At 45.6% G+C, this 18,256-nt stretch overlaps 1 protein-coding gene across 1 annotated transcript in view; it reads left to right on the top strand.

Annotated features, from left to right (window-relative positions):
- POLN (DNA polymerase nu) overlaps positions 1-18,256 on the top strand; it is a 180,980-nt gene that overhangs the window by 153,194 nt on the left and 9,530 nt on the right. The window contains exon 20 of the mRNA XM_073662265.1: positions 15,040-15,118. Within this exon, the coding sequence (XP_073518366.1) occupies positions 15,040-15,118 (79 nt within the window). The remainder of the gene's footprint in view (positions 1-15,039; positions 15,119-18,256) is intronic.

An 18,256-nucleotide genomic window follows, 5' to 3' on the forward strand; every position in this document is an offset into this window, starting at 1 on the left:
GTTTTAATTGTTTTTACCTATGGAGAAGCGTATTGGGAAAACACCATTAAACTCCATATGAAGAGCATTAAAAACCAACACTGTCCAAAAGAAAAATAAAATAAAACGACACAAAAAAACAACACATGTCTGTTCAGTTTTGAAATAGACTGTTTAATAATTCCTTATTAACAAACAATTTTAAAACAGTCCATTTGAAAACCGCAAAGATGCGTACGCACATGAGGTATTCTGCCACGTGGTGGCCACATCTCAGCTGTGTGGTACAACCTAACCTTTACATGGTACGGCCCCACAGTTCTTACATGAACAAACTATTCTCTATGAACAGATAGTAGTTAACAGTTGTTTTACAGTTACAGTTTGCTGGCAACCTCCTCAGCAGCACCTTCTTCACACCGCAGCAATCTGTGTCACTCTCTCAGCAGCTCAGCACATACAACCACCACTTACAGTCATGTCTCATTGGAATAACCCGGCTGAACAATTTGCATACTTGTGTGGCCTTTTTATTCTTTTTTCATTTTTCTTGCCCAAATGTAGGACTTTGCATTTCTCCTTGTTAAAAAAACATTCTGTTAGTTGCTGCCCATGACGCGCCCCCAGGGCCGTGGGGTACTCGGCAGCTGGGCCTCTGGTTGCTGGGGGATATCACGGTGGCTGGCCCGGTCCGTGACCCAGGGCGGTCAGTAAAAAGGGGGGGGATAATATAGGGGATTTGGAAAGTTTGTGACGCCACCTGTGGAATGCGGCTAACGGGTGCCGCCGCTGCGGAGCAGTCCTCTGTAACTGGTGTTACGGCAGCAGGGATGGTGTGGCTCTCCACAGGTAGAGCAGGCTCCAGGGAAGTGTAGATAGATGGTGGTTGCGCTGGGCGTTGTAGTGCAGGGGGAAAGATGGCGCAGACGAAATAATGGACAGAGGCGGTGTGGTGCAGTCATCCGAGTCTTTACTCACAGTTCTTTAGTTCCTCAGGGTGTACTGTCAGCTTACAGCCTCCCGTGTCGCGCTGCGTTCACCAGGCAGGGGTTCAGCTCTTCCTCAGGCAGATTAGGAGTACCTGACAGAACCCCACTTTTCCGTGTTCCTAGCCAGACCGTCTTCACACTGGGTCTTTCTCTCTCCTGCCCTGCCCACTCTCAATCCTGCTTGGGTGCTCTGAAGTCCCTCCTGTACGTCGGACTTAGTTCACAGACCTGCTTGACCCTCACGGGGATTAGAATGCGGCTTACGATCCCTCTGTCTTCTGATGGATTCGGGGCGTAAGGGTGCCTTCCTGCACTCGCCGTACCCCCTAGGATCCCTTCTTAGAATGGAGCCTACTCCCTGCTCCCCTCCTGGGCCTCTGTCACTAGGCCCCTGGTTGTGAGACTCTGCTCCCGGACTGTTCTTCTGAACTGCTCTCCTCTACTCAACCTGCCACCCTAAGTTGGCTTCCCTATTTATACTCCTACCAAAGTGCTCCCCCTAACTACTTCCTCCACCCACACCCACTACTGGTTCCCCCTACCTCTGGGTTCTTCCCACTCCAGCCAGGGTCAGGGCTCAGCAGAAACATACATTGCGTCTTGCCCTTCCAGCTGGCCTGGAGCAGTGTAGTGTTAGATGCAGGTGTTGGGGTTCCGGGCAGCACTCCCTCCTTACCTGAGAGAAGGAGACACCACACCTCTGGGTGAGGTGCAGTACCTCTGTGGCGACTGAACCCTCAGGGGCGCCACACCCACAGTTCCAGTTTGTTTAGATCTTTTTGAATCCTCTCTCTCTCTTTTTTAGTATAAGCTATCCCTCCTAGCTTTGTTTCATCAGCAAATTTAATCAGTTTACCCTCAATTCCTTTATCTAAATCATTGATAAATATATTGAACAGCACAGGGCCCAGGACAGAGCCTTTTACAGCTGCATTTTACTGCTCAATGAACAATATAAAAGCATAACACAGAAAACAATAGCAGATTTTTTTCATGTTTTCCAGTACACTACATGTTAAAATGAACAGTTTTCATATGGCTATGTATGTGGAAAAATAAATCCAAAAGTGCAAAAACAAAAATTGGCCTTGACAGGAAGGTGTTAATAGCGAGTACTTAAATTTATTCACCTGCTAGCAAATGAAGTTCTTGACCTTGGGTTAGATCTCCTATGCTAAATCTAGTTATCACATCATCACTCACTTCATCTCCACACGAGGTAACACGTTCCGGTTGCTCATCTGTCACTTCATAAAACATAGTAAAGGAGAAACTAAACTTTCTTCCTGTTTTTTTCATATTTAACCGGAACTTTACACTGTGTGCAGAATTATTAGGCAAGTTGTATTTTAGAGGATTATTTTTATTATTGATCAACAACTATGTTCTCAGTCAACCCAAAAGACTCATAAATATCCAAGCTTAATATTTTTGGAAGTTGGAGTGTTTTTTTTTTTAGATTTGGCTATCTTAGGAGGATATCTGCTTGTGCCGAATTATTAGGCAACTTAATAAAAAACAAATATAATCCCATCTCACTTGTTTATTTTCACCAGGTAAACCAATATCAGTGCACAAAATTTAGAAATAAACATTTCTGACATGCAAAAACAAAAACCAAAAAAATTAGTGATCATTATAGCCACCTTTCTTTATGATGACACTCAACAGCCTTCCATCCATAGATTCTGTCAGTTGCTTGATCTGTTTTCGAACAACATTGCGTGCAGCAGCCACCACAGCCTCCCAGACACTGTTCCGAGAGGTGTACTGTTTTCCCTCCCTGTAGATCTCACATTTTATGATGGACCACAGGTTCTCTATGGGGTTCAGATCAGGTGAAGAAGGGGGCCATGTCATTATTTTTTCTTCTGTTAGACCTTTACTGGCCAGCCACGCTGTGGAGTAGTTGGATGCATGTGATGGAGCATTGTCCTGCATGAAAATCATGTTTTTCTTGAACGATACCGACTTCTTCCTGTACCACTGCTTGAAGAAGTTGTCTTCCAGAAACTGGCAGTAGGTCTGGGAGTTGAGCTTCACTCCATCCTCAACCCGAAAAGGTCCCACAAGTTCATCTTTGATGATACCAGCCCATACCAGTACCCCACCTCCACCTTGCTGGCGTCTGAGTCGGAGTGGAGCTCTCTGCCTTTTACTGATCCAGCCTCTGGCCCATCCATCTGGACCATCAAGAGTCACTCTCATTTCATCACTCCATAAAACCTTTGAAAAATCAGTCTTAAGATATTTCTTGGCCCATTCTTGATGTTTTATCTTATGTTTCTTGTTCAAAGGTGGTCGTTTTTCAGCCTTCCTTACCTTGGCCATGTCCCTGAGTATCGCACACCTTGTGCTTTTTGATACTCCAGTAATGTTGCACCTCTGAAATATGGCAAAACTGGTGGTGAATGGCATCTTGGCAGCTTCACGCTTGATTTTCCTCAATTCATGGGCAGTTATTTTGCGCCTTTTTTGGCCAACACGCTTCTTGCAACCCTGTTGGCTATTTGCCATGAAATGCTTGATTGTTCGGTGATCACGCTTCAAAAGTTTGGAAATTTCAAGACTGCTCCATCCCTCTGCAAGACATCTCACAATTTTGGACTTTTCCGAGCCCGTCAAATCTCTCTTCTGACCCATTTTGCCAAAGGAAAGGAAGTTGCCTAATAATTAAGCACACCTTATATAGGGTGTTGATGTCATTAGTCAACACCCCTCCTCATTACAGAGATGCACATCACCAGATTTACTTAATTGGTAGTTGTCTCTCAAGCCTATGCAGCTTGGAGTAGGACAACATGTATAAAAAGTATCATGTGATCAAAATACTCATTTGCCTAATAATTCGGCACACAGTGTAATTGCTTGCAGACTCCAATGATCGCTCAATAGACGATCAGCTCCTGTCTGAGTGTTCAGAGCGGATTCAATAGAAAGCTTAGGTTCAAAGCTGTGCGCTCCTGTCTTCTGATCTGCGCACTGTTCTGGGGTCTATTGAGTGATCGATGGGGTTCTCAAGACCCGGACCTCCACCCATCTGTAGGCAATTAAAATGCTTGCTAAATATGAAAAAAAATACAAGAAGAAAATTTCCCTACTCTTCAATTTCCCAGGGAAGTTTGAAGCTTGGCATGTCACGGGTGTGTCAGAAGTGACAGACAGTCGCCCTGCAGTTGGTTGCAGGAGATCTCTTTGTTTGGCATTACAGACACCTTCTTAGAATCTGTCTCACTCTAGGACCCAGCGGTTACCTCCCTCCTGCTCTAATTAACACCCTGGCCTGGGTGTTTAAATACAGTTATATGAAAATGTGGGGGTCGTGATGACATTCCACTCGTCCTCCAGTCACTCCGAATTCAAACTATGAGCATGGGTCAACCATTCAAAGAATGAGTCAGACAACAAGCTGGTTCAAACTCAGAGCATGCTCAAAAGACTACTACAGACAACGTTCTCAGCAATGTTCTGTGTTTATTTTTTACATGCACAAACCTAAATACACTACATAATGGGGAGGGAAAAGGGGTTCTCCGGGGCGGGGTAAGCCATGAAAGTCCAGTGTCTGGCCACTCCTGATTGGTCCTCATCTCCTTATCTCAGTCTCTGGGCAGATATTGCAGCCGTCAGCTTATAATCTTGTTTCGTTTCTCTGAAATAAGTCTTGGCAACACTGGAACTGTCTTAGTTTAAGTTTCGATTTGAGTATTACGTAGCAAGGAAAGCTTATTGTTATAGGACACAAAATGGTGGTTAGTACATTAGCAAAAAAGCGTATAAAAACTTACAAGAATATAAAAGTGGAAATATATATATTCTCTTTTACCCTGACATTCCCCCCTAAACACTAAGCTTTCCTTTGCTTCGGGGCCTTTGAGACTGTCCATGTGTGGGGAGAGGGGAGGTGGATTTCTTCACCCAATCATTTTAGAAGCTGCCCCCTTATGGGACGCCCCCAAACAATTGAGCCCTACCCTAAATGACACATGGAGTTCTCCCAACTGTCCCTAAACTAAATCTCTCAATTGAACTTTGTCATGGGGGGGGGGCTGGTCAGGCTTGTTCAAAGGAGTGTATTTCTCCATATCTTCCTTTGATTCAGAAAGGTCCCGGAGATTGGGACAGCATTGGTTATAGCTTTCCTGTATAAGGGGACTATGCAGCACAGGACCACCAGGCCCAATACTAGTAGACCTCCCATTACTAGACAAACTTGTTGGAGGAATCCCTTGAGCCCTCCCGACCAACCTGAGAAGAAGGAGGTATCTACCCCTGTGTGGTAGCTGTCCACCCTGGGACAGACAGTAAGCATATGGAAAGGATATAGAAGAAGGTAGTCATCTTTTATAGACTCGTTCTGTCTCTCTTGCAGTGGGAGGCGTGAATCCAGGTGCTCTTGCCCTCAAGCTTCAGAGCCGTCGGGGTGGTGAGAAGCACAGTGTACGGTCCCTCGAACCGCGGCTGGAGGCAGTCTTTCCGGACAAACTTCTTCACATACACTAGATCGCCTGGGATGAAATCATGTACTGCATCACCTGTAGATTCTGGGAGAGAAGCAGATACTGGAGAGCGGGTGTTAGTCAATTCTTTAGACAGAGCAATCACAAATTTTACCACTCTATCATGTGTTTCAGACAACTCTTGGGGCCTAATCTCTCCTATCTTGGGTGGGGTCCTAAACAAAATTTTATAGGGAGTCAGCCCATGTTTGGCCTGAGGAGTGTGTGTGATATGATACAATACTATAGGGAGTAGGTCGGGCCAGGGGAGGGGATGATCTTAGGTCATTCTCAAGAGCTGGGTCTTGAGTGTGGAATTCATCCTTTCCACTTTGCCTGAACTGGCAGGATGGTATGGAGTGTGGAGGCCCAAATCTGTTCCCAACATGTTCCAGAGTTCTTTGTAGATATTTGCTGTGAAAGCTGGTCCTTGATCCGATTCTATGACTTGGGGAACTCCAAATCTGCAGGCAATTTCGGTGATCAGTTTCTTGGCTGTGACTTTAGCAGTCATGTTGACAACCGGGTAGGCCTCGGGCCAGGCTGAGAACATATCCACGGCTACCAAAACGTACTCCTATTTTCCTGCTTTAGGCATTTGGATATGGTCGACTTGTATTCTCTGCCAAGGGGAGTCTGGTTTAGCCAGGTGTTGGAGAGGGACCCGTGCCGTACACGTTGGGTTGCAGGTAGTGCAGACAGAGCAGGATTTTGAGTATGCAGTCACAGTGGAAGAGATTCCGGGTGCAAAGTACAGTTTCTTGATACATGCCAAGGCTTGATTCTTTCCTCTGTGTGTAGGCCCGTGAGCCCATGCTGCCACAGCTGAGTACATGCGTCTAGGCAAGCAAGGCTTCCCATCCACTTGGTAAAGAGTCGAGTTGACCTTTGAATCTTTGCGACCTGCCAGCACAGCTCCTGCCGCTTTCCATTGCTTGACTTCTTCAGTGGGGGTCTTCCTTTGTTCCTCACACAATTTTTCTTCAGGCATCCTGACCCCCCTGGATTCCACTCGTGTCTCCGCTGGACTTGTATGGTCTTCCGCCGGCTGTTTTTTGGCTCTTGCTCTAGTGAGCGCCACAGCTACGGTTTGCAGGGTTTCTCCCATTTCTTCTTCCTTTTCCTGCCACTTTGATGACACATTCTCCACTGCTGCAGTCTTGGCTGCTTGGTCAGCTAGGTGGTTGTCCCTGGCTTCTCTGGATTCTAGTCTTCCATGAGCCTTGACCTTGATAACAGCAACCTGAATGGGTAGTTCCAGGGCCTTCATTAGGGCCTTAATCCATGAGACATGTTTCACTGGTGTACCTGCAGCTGTGATGAATCCTCTAGACTTCCACAAGAGTCCAGAATCATTGCAAATTCCATGTCCATACCTGGAATCGGTATATATATATATTCGCCTTTGTTCCTGCTGCCAGGTGGCAAGCCTCTGTGAGAGCCACAAGTTCAGCTTCTTGTGCAGACATGTATGGTGGTAGAGCTTCAGCCTTCAGAACTGTTAGGTCTGTTGTGACAGCATATCCCGTGTGGAACTTCCCTTGAGGGTCTGCGAAACGGGATCCATCAGTCCATAGGTGCATGGCAGGGTGTGCGAGCGGATGTGCCACCATATTCTCTGGAGCAGAAGTCTCTTCCTGCAAAATTTTTATACAATCATGAGGTTCCACCAATGGACCTTCACCCTCTTCACCTTCCCCCCTAGAAGGTGGAAGCAAAGTGGCAGGATTGATAGTCAGACATCTGGTAAATGTTATATTGGAGGGCAACAATAGGGAACACTGCAGCCGCAGGTGTCTTTGGTTGGTTAGATGTTTCGGAGATGTTTGTTGCAGAACAGCTGAGAGATCATGTCCAAGGACGATATCAGCTGACTTGTCAAGGAGAATGTGAGCAGCGTGGACCGCCTTAAGGCACGTGGGGGTATTTCGGGCGACAGGGTCCAGGCGGGCTGAGTAGTAGCCCAAAGGCCGATACTTATGATCATAACGTTGTGCTAGAACTCCAGAGGCATGACCTTCCGATTCCGAGACAAAAAAATGAAATGGCTGAGTATAGTCTGGTAAGCCCAAGGCCGGGGCAGAGACAACAGCCTGTTTAAGGCGGTCAAAACATAGTCTGTGTTGATGAGAAACATGTGGATCTTCAGCATGAAGCCAAACTGAGCCTTCATCCATTCTAAGAGATTGGCTCCCAACAGATTGACAGGGCAAGTTTCAGATACCAAGAATCTTGTGAGTACTACGGTGATAGGAATACAGAAGGAGGGAGCTGTGCAGAGGAAATGACAGATGTGGCCGCCCCAGTGTCCACCAGGAACTCCAGTGGTTGATGGTCCACCTGGTTGTGTGGACCATCACGGAACGACCGGTCATGGTACTATCTGCGGGTTGGACAGTCTCTGAGGATGTGGTCAAGGCTACCACACTTCCAACACAACATTCGTCCTCCAGAATCACGAGATTGTCTTCTGTTTCTAGATGGTCCCTTGTCATCTCTTCTGTCTTATTTTCTATATGTGGGAGGAGTATCATCACCTGTGCCTTTAACCATTACCCACTTGATTCCATGTTGGTTGCCAGGGGGTGGGTAGCTTTCTTGAGCTTGATATACCATGGCAGGAGCGGTTTTCTTCTTTGGCTTAGTATCCTTTTCCATTTTTAGCATTGATTTTTGGAAAGTTTTAACGATGTCCACCGCGTCGTTGAAAGAAGAAGAACGAATCTCGGGCCGTACTCTCAGGACTTCATCTCTGAGAGCGTCTTGTAGGCCATCTACTAGGGCCTGAACCAACAGGGCGGCCTGCATCTTGACGTGAGGACTGTATCCGAGATCCTCAAAATGCATGCTGAGTCTTGCAGCATATCTTTCCACAGATTCATCAGGGTCTTGTTGAACATCTTGTACAGATCCAGCTTGATCTGACAAGCGATCCTGAGCCCAGGCTTTTAACTGTAGTAGGCAAGAAATATTCCTTGGCCTTCACAGATGTGATACCTGCCAAATCAGCTCAGGTTGCACCATAAATGGCTCTGGTTGTGTCCAAGCGTCTATCATACTGCATGGGAGATTTATCGGGATCAGGAAACTTTGAGACCAGAGTGTCTACTTGTACTGGGGTAAAGGGTTGATATTTGATCATCCCTAAAGGTCCAGGAACTTGCTGGGGACCGGGCAGCGTCGCATGTTCCTTGGTGATGTCCGGGGTGGCCGCTAGGGAGTATTCTTCAGGCAACAGAACCGCATTAGGTATCGGTGTCGGGGAGGAGGTTGCCACTAGTAGCTTAAGGGCCAAAGACATAGCAGCATGAACTGCTGGACTACGGACACAGACAATGCGTATTGAGTCCAATCCATGGGGGAGGGTCTCCATGCCTTCCTTGAGGGCTAGTACGTGTTCCTCCATGCACGGCCCGAGTGGGTAGCCGAAAATTCCGGAAGATATAAGTGGTATCGCTAAAGTGCGTCTGGGCATATCCTGATGACTCAATTTTCCTGCATGGTTGAGTACTGAACGGATGGTAGATATGAGAGTGGAACGTGACTCTTCAGGGTTCTGGGAGTCATAAATAGGACCCACTGCATGTATGATGACATCAGCGGGCAGTCTACCGCACGGGTGACTAAGGTCTGGCCTTGAGAAAGCTCTCCGTTTTCGGCTAAGTGAGCCTGGCATTCTGCAGCCAGAGTAGAACCAGCAGCAAGGGCAATTTTACGAGCCAATCCTCCAGCATGGCTCATACAGGTGTTTGCAGGGTTGAATATGGCCCCCACCCGATGTGTAAGGATGTCACCATAGCCTATTGACAGAGTGACAGGGCGTCCTGATGGGTCTACTAGATTCCGGGAGCGGCAGGGGTCCCAGACTTCTGAGGGGCTGAGGGGTGGTGCTCTTTCAGCAGTTGCTTGGAGCAAGGGCCGGAGTACGGGTAATGGATGTGGGGTGGAGGATGCCATAGGAGACGTATGGGGTAAAGGAGGGGGGGGGGCTGGAGTATCTTGAGCCCATCCCTCATCTGGCTCCGTATCGTCTTGAGTAACAGTATGTTGGCGGAGGGAGAGCAGTCTGGCCTGAAATTTTGGGGAGTTGAGGAGGATATCCCCAGGGTTGTGGGTGACTCCCATAGGAAACAGGGGAAGCGTCTCAGCATCGTGGACTGGAGCAGAGGGTGTCACATTAGTTTCAGATGGGTGCTCTGGGACTGCGGGCTTTTCCACCTGTGCTGGTGGCTGGTAATATGCACCGGACGGATTGTATATAGTAGTGGATATAGGCCAGATTGGGGCTTTCCGGGCCTCCCACAACAAATAAGAGGTGTAGCAAGATGGCCGTGGGAGGGAGGAGTTAGAGTGGAAGTGGGATTGTTCTTGGAGGCAGGAAAGGGTGTAGTAAGATGGCCGTTGGAGGGAGGAGTTAGAAGTGGGGGTGGGATTATTCTTGGGGGCAGGCTGGGCATCGTGCCATGGGCGGCCCGCCCAGAGTGGGTCTTGCTCTCCACACACCCGACACGTCCACCCTTCCGGTGATTTGGCGTCGGCGCCATTATAGGGTGGTGACTGAGGGCTCAGTGTAGTGACAGGCATCAAAGGTGCAACGGCCATTTTTGGGGGCACATAACAAATCACATTCTGCAGCTTTCATGTATCCGAACAAAGGCTCGGCATTCTCTGTTCCCCCCTGCACCATCTACTTATTTCCAGCCTTCAGACTTCAAATCACTCGCTACTCTAAGATGTGCTTGTGCCTGGTGCAGAAGTCCTCACCCAACTTTCCCAACTTCTGTGTAACACATTCATTCTACACTGAAAACTAAAGCCTGCCTGTACTGGATAAGCTTATCATGTTATACAAATTTCTAACATTCTTCTTGCCTTCTTGCCTTCCCGTAACTCCACTAATTGGCTTAACTCCCACAGCAGCATTCCGCAACTTACGAGATCTTTCAAATTTGAATATACACAACATTTTCTTATAGAATGCAATGATCTGTCGCGACTCAGATCACTGGTGCAGCCGACAGGTCGCCACCCGTCAGTGTAGAGTACCTCTCAATACACTGATAAGATAGAGAGTACCTCTCAATCTATCCCTTCCCTAACCTTGAATGGCGACTTTACAGTACGACTCACCACGGCACCCTGACTGACAGCAGAACCCCTCCTTATGAGGTTTCTCTGTATAAGACGAAGAGTACCTCTCAATCCGTCTTCTTTCCTACCACGGCACCACCCGTCAGTGTAGAGTACCTCTCAATACACTGATGACATAGAGAGACACCTCTCAATCTATCTCCTTTGCTAACCTTGAATTTAGAGCAGTCTCTGTGTTAGACGAAGAGCACTCCTCAATTCGTCACAGATTCTTTCTCCCTTATACTATAATTCAGGAATGCTTTGAAACCTCGACTATCAGTTACGGGAGGCAGCTATCTAAGAAAAGTACAGTGACCGGGGGAGGAGGAGGTAGTGTTCACACGAGCACGCGCAGGCATGCGACGTCACTCGTTTTAACACTTGCTGGTTCAGGACGTGGTGCGGGACGCCTAAGGTCTCACCACTCGACCGGTCACCCACCCAGACCCATCCTGACAATCCCACAGGAACCGCTGCGGCTGACACACAGGCAAGTGAGACATATAAAATACATCTCAACTTACCGTGTTCGATGGAGGTTGATCAGGCCTCAAATTCAGCGACCGCGGTCACCACCAGAGAAGTCAGCAATATGGGTCCGGGAGGGCGGCGTACCGCTAGCCACGCCCCACGTTGGGCGCCATTTGTGGGGGTCGTGATGACATTCCACTCGTCCTCCAGTCACTCCGAATTCAAACTATGAGCATGGGTCAACCATTCAAAGAATGAGTCAGACAACAAGCTGGTTCAAACTCAGAGCATGCTCAAAAGACTACTACAGACAACGTTCTCAGCAATGTTCTGTGTTTATTTTTTACATGCACAAACCTAAATACACTACATAATGGGGAGGGAAAAGGGGTTGTCCGGGGCGGGGTAAGCCATGAAAGTCCAGTGTCTGGCCACTCCTGATTGGTCCTCATCTCCTTATCTCAGTCTCTGGGCAGATATTGCAGCCGTCAGCTTATAATCTTGTTTCGTTTCTCTGAAATAAGTCTTGGCAACACTGGAACTGTCTTAGTTTAAGTTTCGATTTGAGTATTACGTAGCAAGGAAAGCTTATTGTTATAGGACACAAAATGGTGGTTAGTACATTAGCAAAAAAGCGTATAAAAACTTACAAGAATATAAAAGTGGAAATATATATATTCTCTTTTACCCTGACAAAAAAGTTTGGGCACCCCTATTAATCTTAAGCTTATTGTTTTATAAAAATTGGTGTTTTTGCAACAGCTATTTCAGTTTGATATATGTAATAACTGTTGGACACAGTAATGTTTCTGCCTTGAAATGAGGTTTATTGTACTAACAGAAAATGTGCAATCTGCATTCAAACAAAATTTGGCAGGTGCATAAGTATGGGCACCTCACCAGAAAAGTGACATTAATATTTAGTAGATCCTCCTTTTGCAAAAATAACAGCCTCTAGTCGCTTCCTGTAGCTTTTAATGAGTTCCTGGTTCCTGGATGAAGGTATTTTTGACCATTCCTCTTTACAAAACAATTCCAGTTCAGTTAAGTTTGTGTCACGGGTGTGTCGCCACGAAGATCGTCACGATTACACAGCCTGACTTCTCGCAGCTGAGTTTTTGGTGCTTTGTGTTTTTCGGCAGTGAGGGAGTTAACTCTCTCTCTCTCTGTGCTAGACGAGGTCCAGCCTCGCCCAGCTGCAATCAATGCTGCTGTAGTGGGACTCCTTCAAATGCCTGCCGGTCTGTTAGGGAAGTGTCGGTGAAAGCATTTCATACAGACATACAGAGCGGATCGTGGTGTTTTGGAGTTCTGAGCTAAGTGTATTTGGTGTGATTTTTCCCTTCCTCGCTTTATCATTTATCTCCTTTCCCGTTGGTGTTCCCTCTGTTGTTGTGAGTAGTTTTTTGTATGCAAGGTGGTTTTTGGTTTGACCCTTGTACTGTCTCGTTCGTCTAAGTACTGAGTGTTGGCATATTATTTCCTGTCCCCTATTGTTGTGATCGGGGTCCTTCTCAGGACTAGATTACTGAGGTGCAGGGATCCTCAGGAGGTAGGGGTTACGCTGGCGGCCTGGACCTCTGTACCTTTAACAGTACCTCCAGGTAGAGGGATTAGTCAGGGCCCCAGCTTAGGGTCAGCTTAGGCCCCTGACCTCCAGTACGCAGAGACAGCGTGACAGTTTGATGGTCGCCGAGCATGGACAGCCCTCTTCAAATGATCCCACAGATGTTCAATGATATTCAGGTCTGGGGACTGGGATGTCCATTCCAGAACATTGTAATTGTTCCTTTTCATGAATGCCTGAGTAGATTTGTAGCAGTGTTTTGGATCATTGTCTTGCTGAAAGATCCATCCCCTGCGTAACTTCAACTTTATCACTGATTCTTGAACATTATTGTCAAGAATCTGCTGATACTGAGTGGAATCCATGCATCCCTCAACTTTAACAAGATTCCCGGTGCCGGCATTGGCCACACAGCCCCAAAGCATGATGGAACCTCCACCAAATTTTACTGTGGGTAGCAAGTGTTTTTCTTGGAATGCTGTGTTTTTTTGCCGCCATGCATAACGCCTTTTTGTATGACCAAACAGCTCAATCTTGGTTTCATCAGTCCACAGGACCTTCTTCCAAAAAGAAATTGGCTTCTCCAAATGTGCTTTTGCATACCTCAGCCGACTGTGTTTGTGGCGTGCTTGCAGAAACGGCTTCTTTCGCATCACTCTCCCATACAGCTTCTCCTTGTGCAAAGTGCGTTGTATAGTTGACCGATGCACAGTGACACCATCTGCAGCAAGTTGATGCTGCAGCTCTCTGGAGGTGGTCTGAGGATTGTCCTTGACTGATCTCACCATTCTTCTTCTCTGCCTTTCTGATGTTTTTCTTGGCCTGCCACTTCTGGCCTTAACAAGAACTGTCCCTGTGTTCTTCCATTTCCTTACTATGTTCCTTACAGTGGAAACTGACAGGTTAAATCTCTGAGACAGCTTTTTGTATCCTTCCCCTGAACAACTATGTTGAATAATCTTTGTTTTCAGATCATTTGACAGTTGTTTTGAGGAGCCCATGATGCCACTCTTCAGAGGAGATTCAAACCGGAGAACAACTTGCAAGTGGCCACTTTAAGTAGCTTTTCTCATGATTGCATACACCTGGCTATGAAGTTCAAAGCTCAATGAGGTTACAAAACCAAAAAAAGTGCTTTAGTAAGTCAGTAAAAAGTAGGTAGGAGTATTTAAAACAAGAAAATGATAAGGGTGCCCATACTTATGCACCTGTCAAATTTTGTTTGAATGCAGATTGCACATTTTCTGTTAGTACAATAAACCTCATTTCAAGGCAGAAACATTACTGTGTCCAACAGTTATTACATATATATCAAACTGAAATAGCTGTTGCAAAAACACCAATTTTTATAAAACATTAAGCTTAAGATTAATAGGGGTGCCCAAACTTTTTCATATAACTGTACTTTCAGTTTGCAATAGGGAAGTGCCGGTGATATTCACGTTTCCTTGTGAAGGCTTGGAGCTATTGCAGTCTGCGTACGTCCTCTCTGGTGTTTGGAGGATCTTTGGTGTAATCTGTCTGAAGTCGGCTCAAGCTAAGTTATCTCCCCCTTTTTTTTCTCCCTTTGCTGTCTTTAGTTGTTAGTGGGGACTGACTAGTGTTCATCCCCCCTTCCCAAGCCTGGGCCTAGCTCTAGGGAGATACTGGGTTTTAGTTTCCTGTGCGGCGATTGATGACAAACCAATATAGGGACGATAGGGGAGACAGGGTGAAATCAGATCAGCCTAGGAGGTCTCCACTACCCCTTTCCCTAGAGTCTGGGCTCCCTTCCCCTCATCCTTTCATGTTGCACTTAGTCTTTCCCACACCTTGCGTGACATTGCATGTCCGATAAATCTTTCTGCACCAACTTGGCACTCTCTGCAAGGAGAAACGTTACCCCTTAAAACATTATGGAATTAAACATGGTATTATTATTATTTATTTTTAGAGCACCATTGAGTCCATGCACGTACAGCACATACATGAGAAGGGTTTACATACAAAATACAAATATAAATTACTGTGAATAAACTAACAATGACATATAATGCTTCAATATGACATTTGCAGGACAGAAATGCAGCTCAGGTGACCAGAAGATATTTCCTGGGCAAAGGGTCAATGGTAATCCATAGCGACCAAAAAAGGATATGGACATAACCTGAGGGACAGTGTAACATTTCAGTCTTTTTTGTAGGACCATAGCGGACTCTTTCTCAGTCCTCTTACAAGCAAATTTGTTTAAATCGTGAGGAATAAAACACATTTTCCAAAAAGGTGTTAGAAAATGGAAACCTGGAGGCAGCAGATTATAAAGAGCAATCACATAATTGCATTTGTGTGTGTAATAATACATTTTTTCATTTAGTTTTAATATATTATACTGAATGGTGTTCAATGTGATTTTATTTTCTAGGGTCTGCCGCTGATTTGTGCAAACTGGCTATGATTAAAATTTCTGCGTCAGTCACAACATCTTTCCACATAACGGCGAGGTTAGTAGATGTTAATATAAATGCAAATCAGTTTCCCATGTTTTACCTACAGTATTATTATTTCTGGTTGGCTATGGAAATCTGTACCTGTGATTAGTGCAAGTAATTTAGAACAGTTTCAGGAGAGCATGGACATTTTTACCAGTGATAAAAATAAAAGAAAACTTCATGCTGTAAGAGAAAAAAATGCACAGAATTTATTTTTAGGCATTTATTAAGGCAGGTATAGACTAGAATTATGGAAATCACAGGATGGATAACTATGCTAATGATATGCAATATGCAAATTAATCTTCAGAGAGGAAGTGTGCACGGGTGTGTTAGAAGTGACAGACAGTCGCCCTGCAGTTGGTTGCGGGAGATCTCTTCATTTGGCATTACAGACACCTTCTTAGAAACTGTCTTTCTAGGAGCCAGTGGCTACCTTCCTCTTGCTAATTAACACCCTGGCCTGGGTGTGTAAATACCTGATGTTTGCTAGAGGGAGGTGTCGATGATACTCACATGACCTCTTGTGAAGGCTTGGAGCTAGTGCAGTACTTCTTCCTCTCTGGTGCTAAGAGGACGTGTGTTCATCTGTCTGAAGTCAACTAAAGCTAAGTTATCTTCCCTTGTTTGTTCCCACTTGATGTCTTTAGTTGTCAGTGGGAATCAACTAGCGCTCATCCCCTCCCTTCCCTAGCCAAGGCCAAACACCAGGGAAAGACAGGGTGAGGTTCCTGAGCGGCAATTGGTGCCGAACCAATATAGGGACGTTAGGGGAAACAGGGTGATATAGGTCAGCCTAGGATGTCTAGACTACCCCCTTTCCCTAGAGTTTAGGCCCCCTTTTCCCCCTTCCCTGTGTGTTACACTTAGTCTTTCCTACACCTTGCGTGACAGGAAGAGGACTTGAACTCTAGTGCCACCTATTGGAAGTAGCAATCCTACAAGTCATTATCGACCCTTTAACGAGCCTTGAAATATGACTTAGGATAAAAGCCAAACCAGAATCTCAATTTGCAGACGCTGTGTTTTGGGGTACTGCCCCTCATCAGTACAAAGTATGAGATCTGATTTGGGTCGGTGAATGGCTAAGACTGGGATCTAAGGGGTTAGGTTCCTGCTTGTGGGGAGTGACATGCCAGGTCTGGCATGCCAGTATGAGGAGACTTAAACACCTTGCATGCTCAATTGTCTCTTCAGAGAGGAAGAGGACTTGAACTCTAGTGCTACCTATTGGAAGTAGCAATCCTACAAGTCATTATCAACCCTTTAACGATCCTTGAAATATGACTTGGGATAAAAGCCAAACCAGAACACGGTGTATTGCCCCTTGTCAGTACAAAGTATGAGATCTAAGAGGTCAGGTGTCTCCTTGTGGAGAGTGACATGCCAGGTCTGGCACACTCATTTAACGCTCGTTAAAGGGTTGATAATGACTTGTAGGATTGCTACTTCCAATAGGTGGCACTAGAGTTCAAGTCCTCTTCCTCTCTGAAGAGACAATTTGCATATTTCACTTCCCAGAGGAGCATGCAAGCCATTTAAGTCTCCTCATACTGGCGTGCCAGACCTGGCTTGTCACTCTCCCCAAGGAGAAACCTTACCCCTCAATGATATGGAAATAATGAAAAAAAGAAGTCAGTTTTGAATATGAGTGCCACACACAGTAATCTCTGCACTTACAGCCTTGGCTGCTATGAATGAGGTTGTCTGAGGAATACACTTGGGCAAATAATCATGATCCGCTGCTGGCAGCTTCTTTTGCAGTTGTCAAGCAATGATGTCCCAGGTGTGTTTTATAGGAGACAAGTCCGGGGACTCTGCAGCTCATGGTAGCACATTTAGGCTACACAGGTTGCTCATGGTAGCATGGGCTACATTCGGCCTGACATTGTTGTGTTGAAAGCCAGCTCCTAGGACACTTTGCAGAATTGGTCATCATTTACAAAGGGAGTTGCCAGTGGTGTATGTTGATGATTTGTGTGGGTTAAGGAGTCATTAACTATTAGCTGGAAAAGCAGATGGCAGTAAATTGTGTCCCTTTTTCTTGAGGACTTGGTACTTTCATTGGGTATCTGATTGAAAAAACACATTTTTCCCATGGCGGTGCTTTAGGACAATTGAACATTGGCTGCGGTGGTCTTCCATGGATTACAATTGATTGCTTGGGATCCCAACAATAAGACACCCTGTTATTATATATGGTCAGGAGACCCTTCTCTCAAAAAGAGATTGTCTAAAGCAATACCAATTTCCTTTGCTGCGTTATGAGTTATACATTTGCAATTGACAATATCCAATTATTCAGTACTTCCAAATACATGGAAATTTGTGACCACGCTACATTGATACATCCACATTACACCGATCACTAGATGTATAATATACTGTATATGCCCAAGTGCCTTCCGAGGAGTAGGCATACAGTTATATGAAAAAGTTTGGGCACCCCTATTAATCTTAAGCTTAATGTTTTATAAAAATTGGTGTTTTTGCAACAGCTATTTCAGTTTGATATATGTAATAACTGTTGGACACAGTAATGTTTCTGCCTTGAAATGAGGTTTATTGTACTAACAGAAAATGTGCAATCTGCATTCAAACAAAATTTGGCAGGTGCATAAGTATGGGCACCTCACCAGAAAAGTGACATTAATATTTAGTAGATCCTCCTTTTGCAAAAATAACAGCCTCTAGTCGCTTCCTGTAGCTTTTAAGGAGTTCCTGGATCCTGGATGAAGGTATTTTTGACCATTCCTCTTTACAAAACAATTCCAGCTCAGTTAAGCTTGATGGTCGCCGAGCATGGACAGCCCTCTTCAAATGATCCCACAGATGTTCAATGATATTCAGGTCTGGGGACTGGGATGGCCATTCTAGAACATTGTAATTGTTCCTTTTCATGAATGCCTGAGTAGATTTGTAGCGGTGTTTTGGATCATTGTCTTGCTGAAAGATCCATCCCCTGCGTAACTTCAACTTTATCACTGATTCTTGAACATTATTGTCAAGAATCTGCTGATACTGAGTGGAATCCATGCGTCCCTCAACTTTAACAAGATTCCCGGTGCTGGCATTGGCCACACAGCCCCAAAGCATGATGGAACCTCCACCAAATTTTACTGTGGGTAGCAAGTGTTTTTCTTGGAATGC

This window comes from Phyllobates terribilis, unplaced genomic scaffold (assembly GCF_046119375.1).
Source record: "Phyllobates terribilis strain yellow unplaced genomic scaffold, ASM4611937v1 Scaffold_1__5_contigs__length_1240528914, whole genome shotgun sequence".
In the NCBI taxonomy this organism is placed as follows: domain Eukaryota; kingdom Metazoa; phylum Chordata; class Amphibia; order Anura; family Dendrobatidae; genus Phyllobates; species Phyllobates terribilis.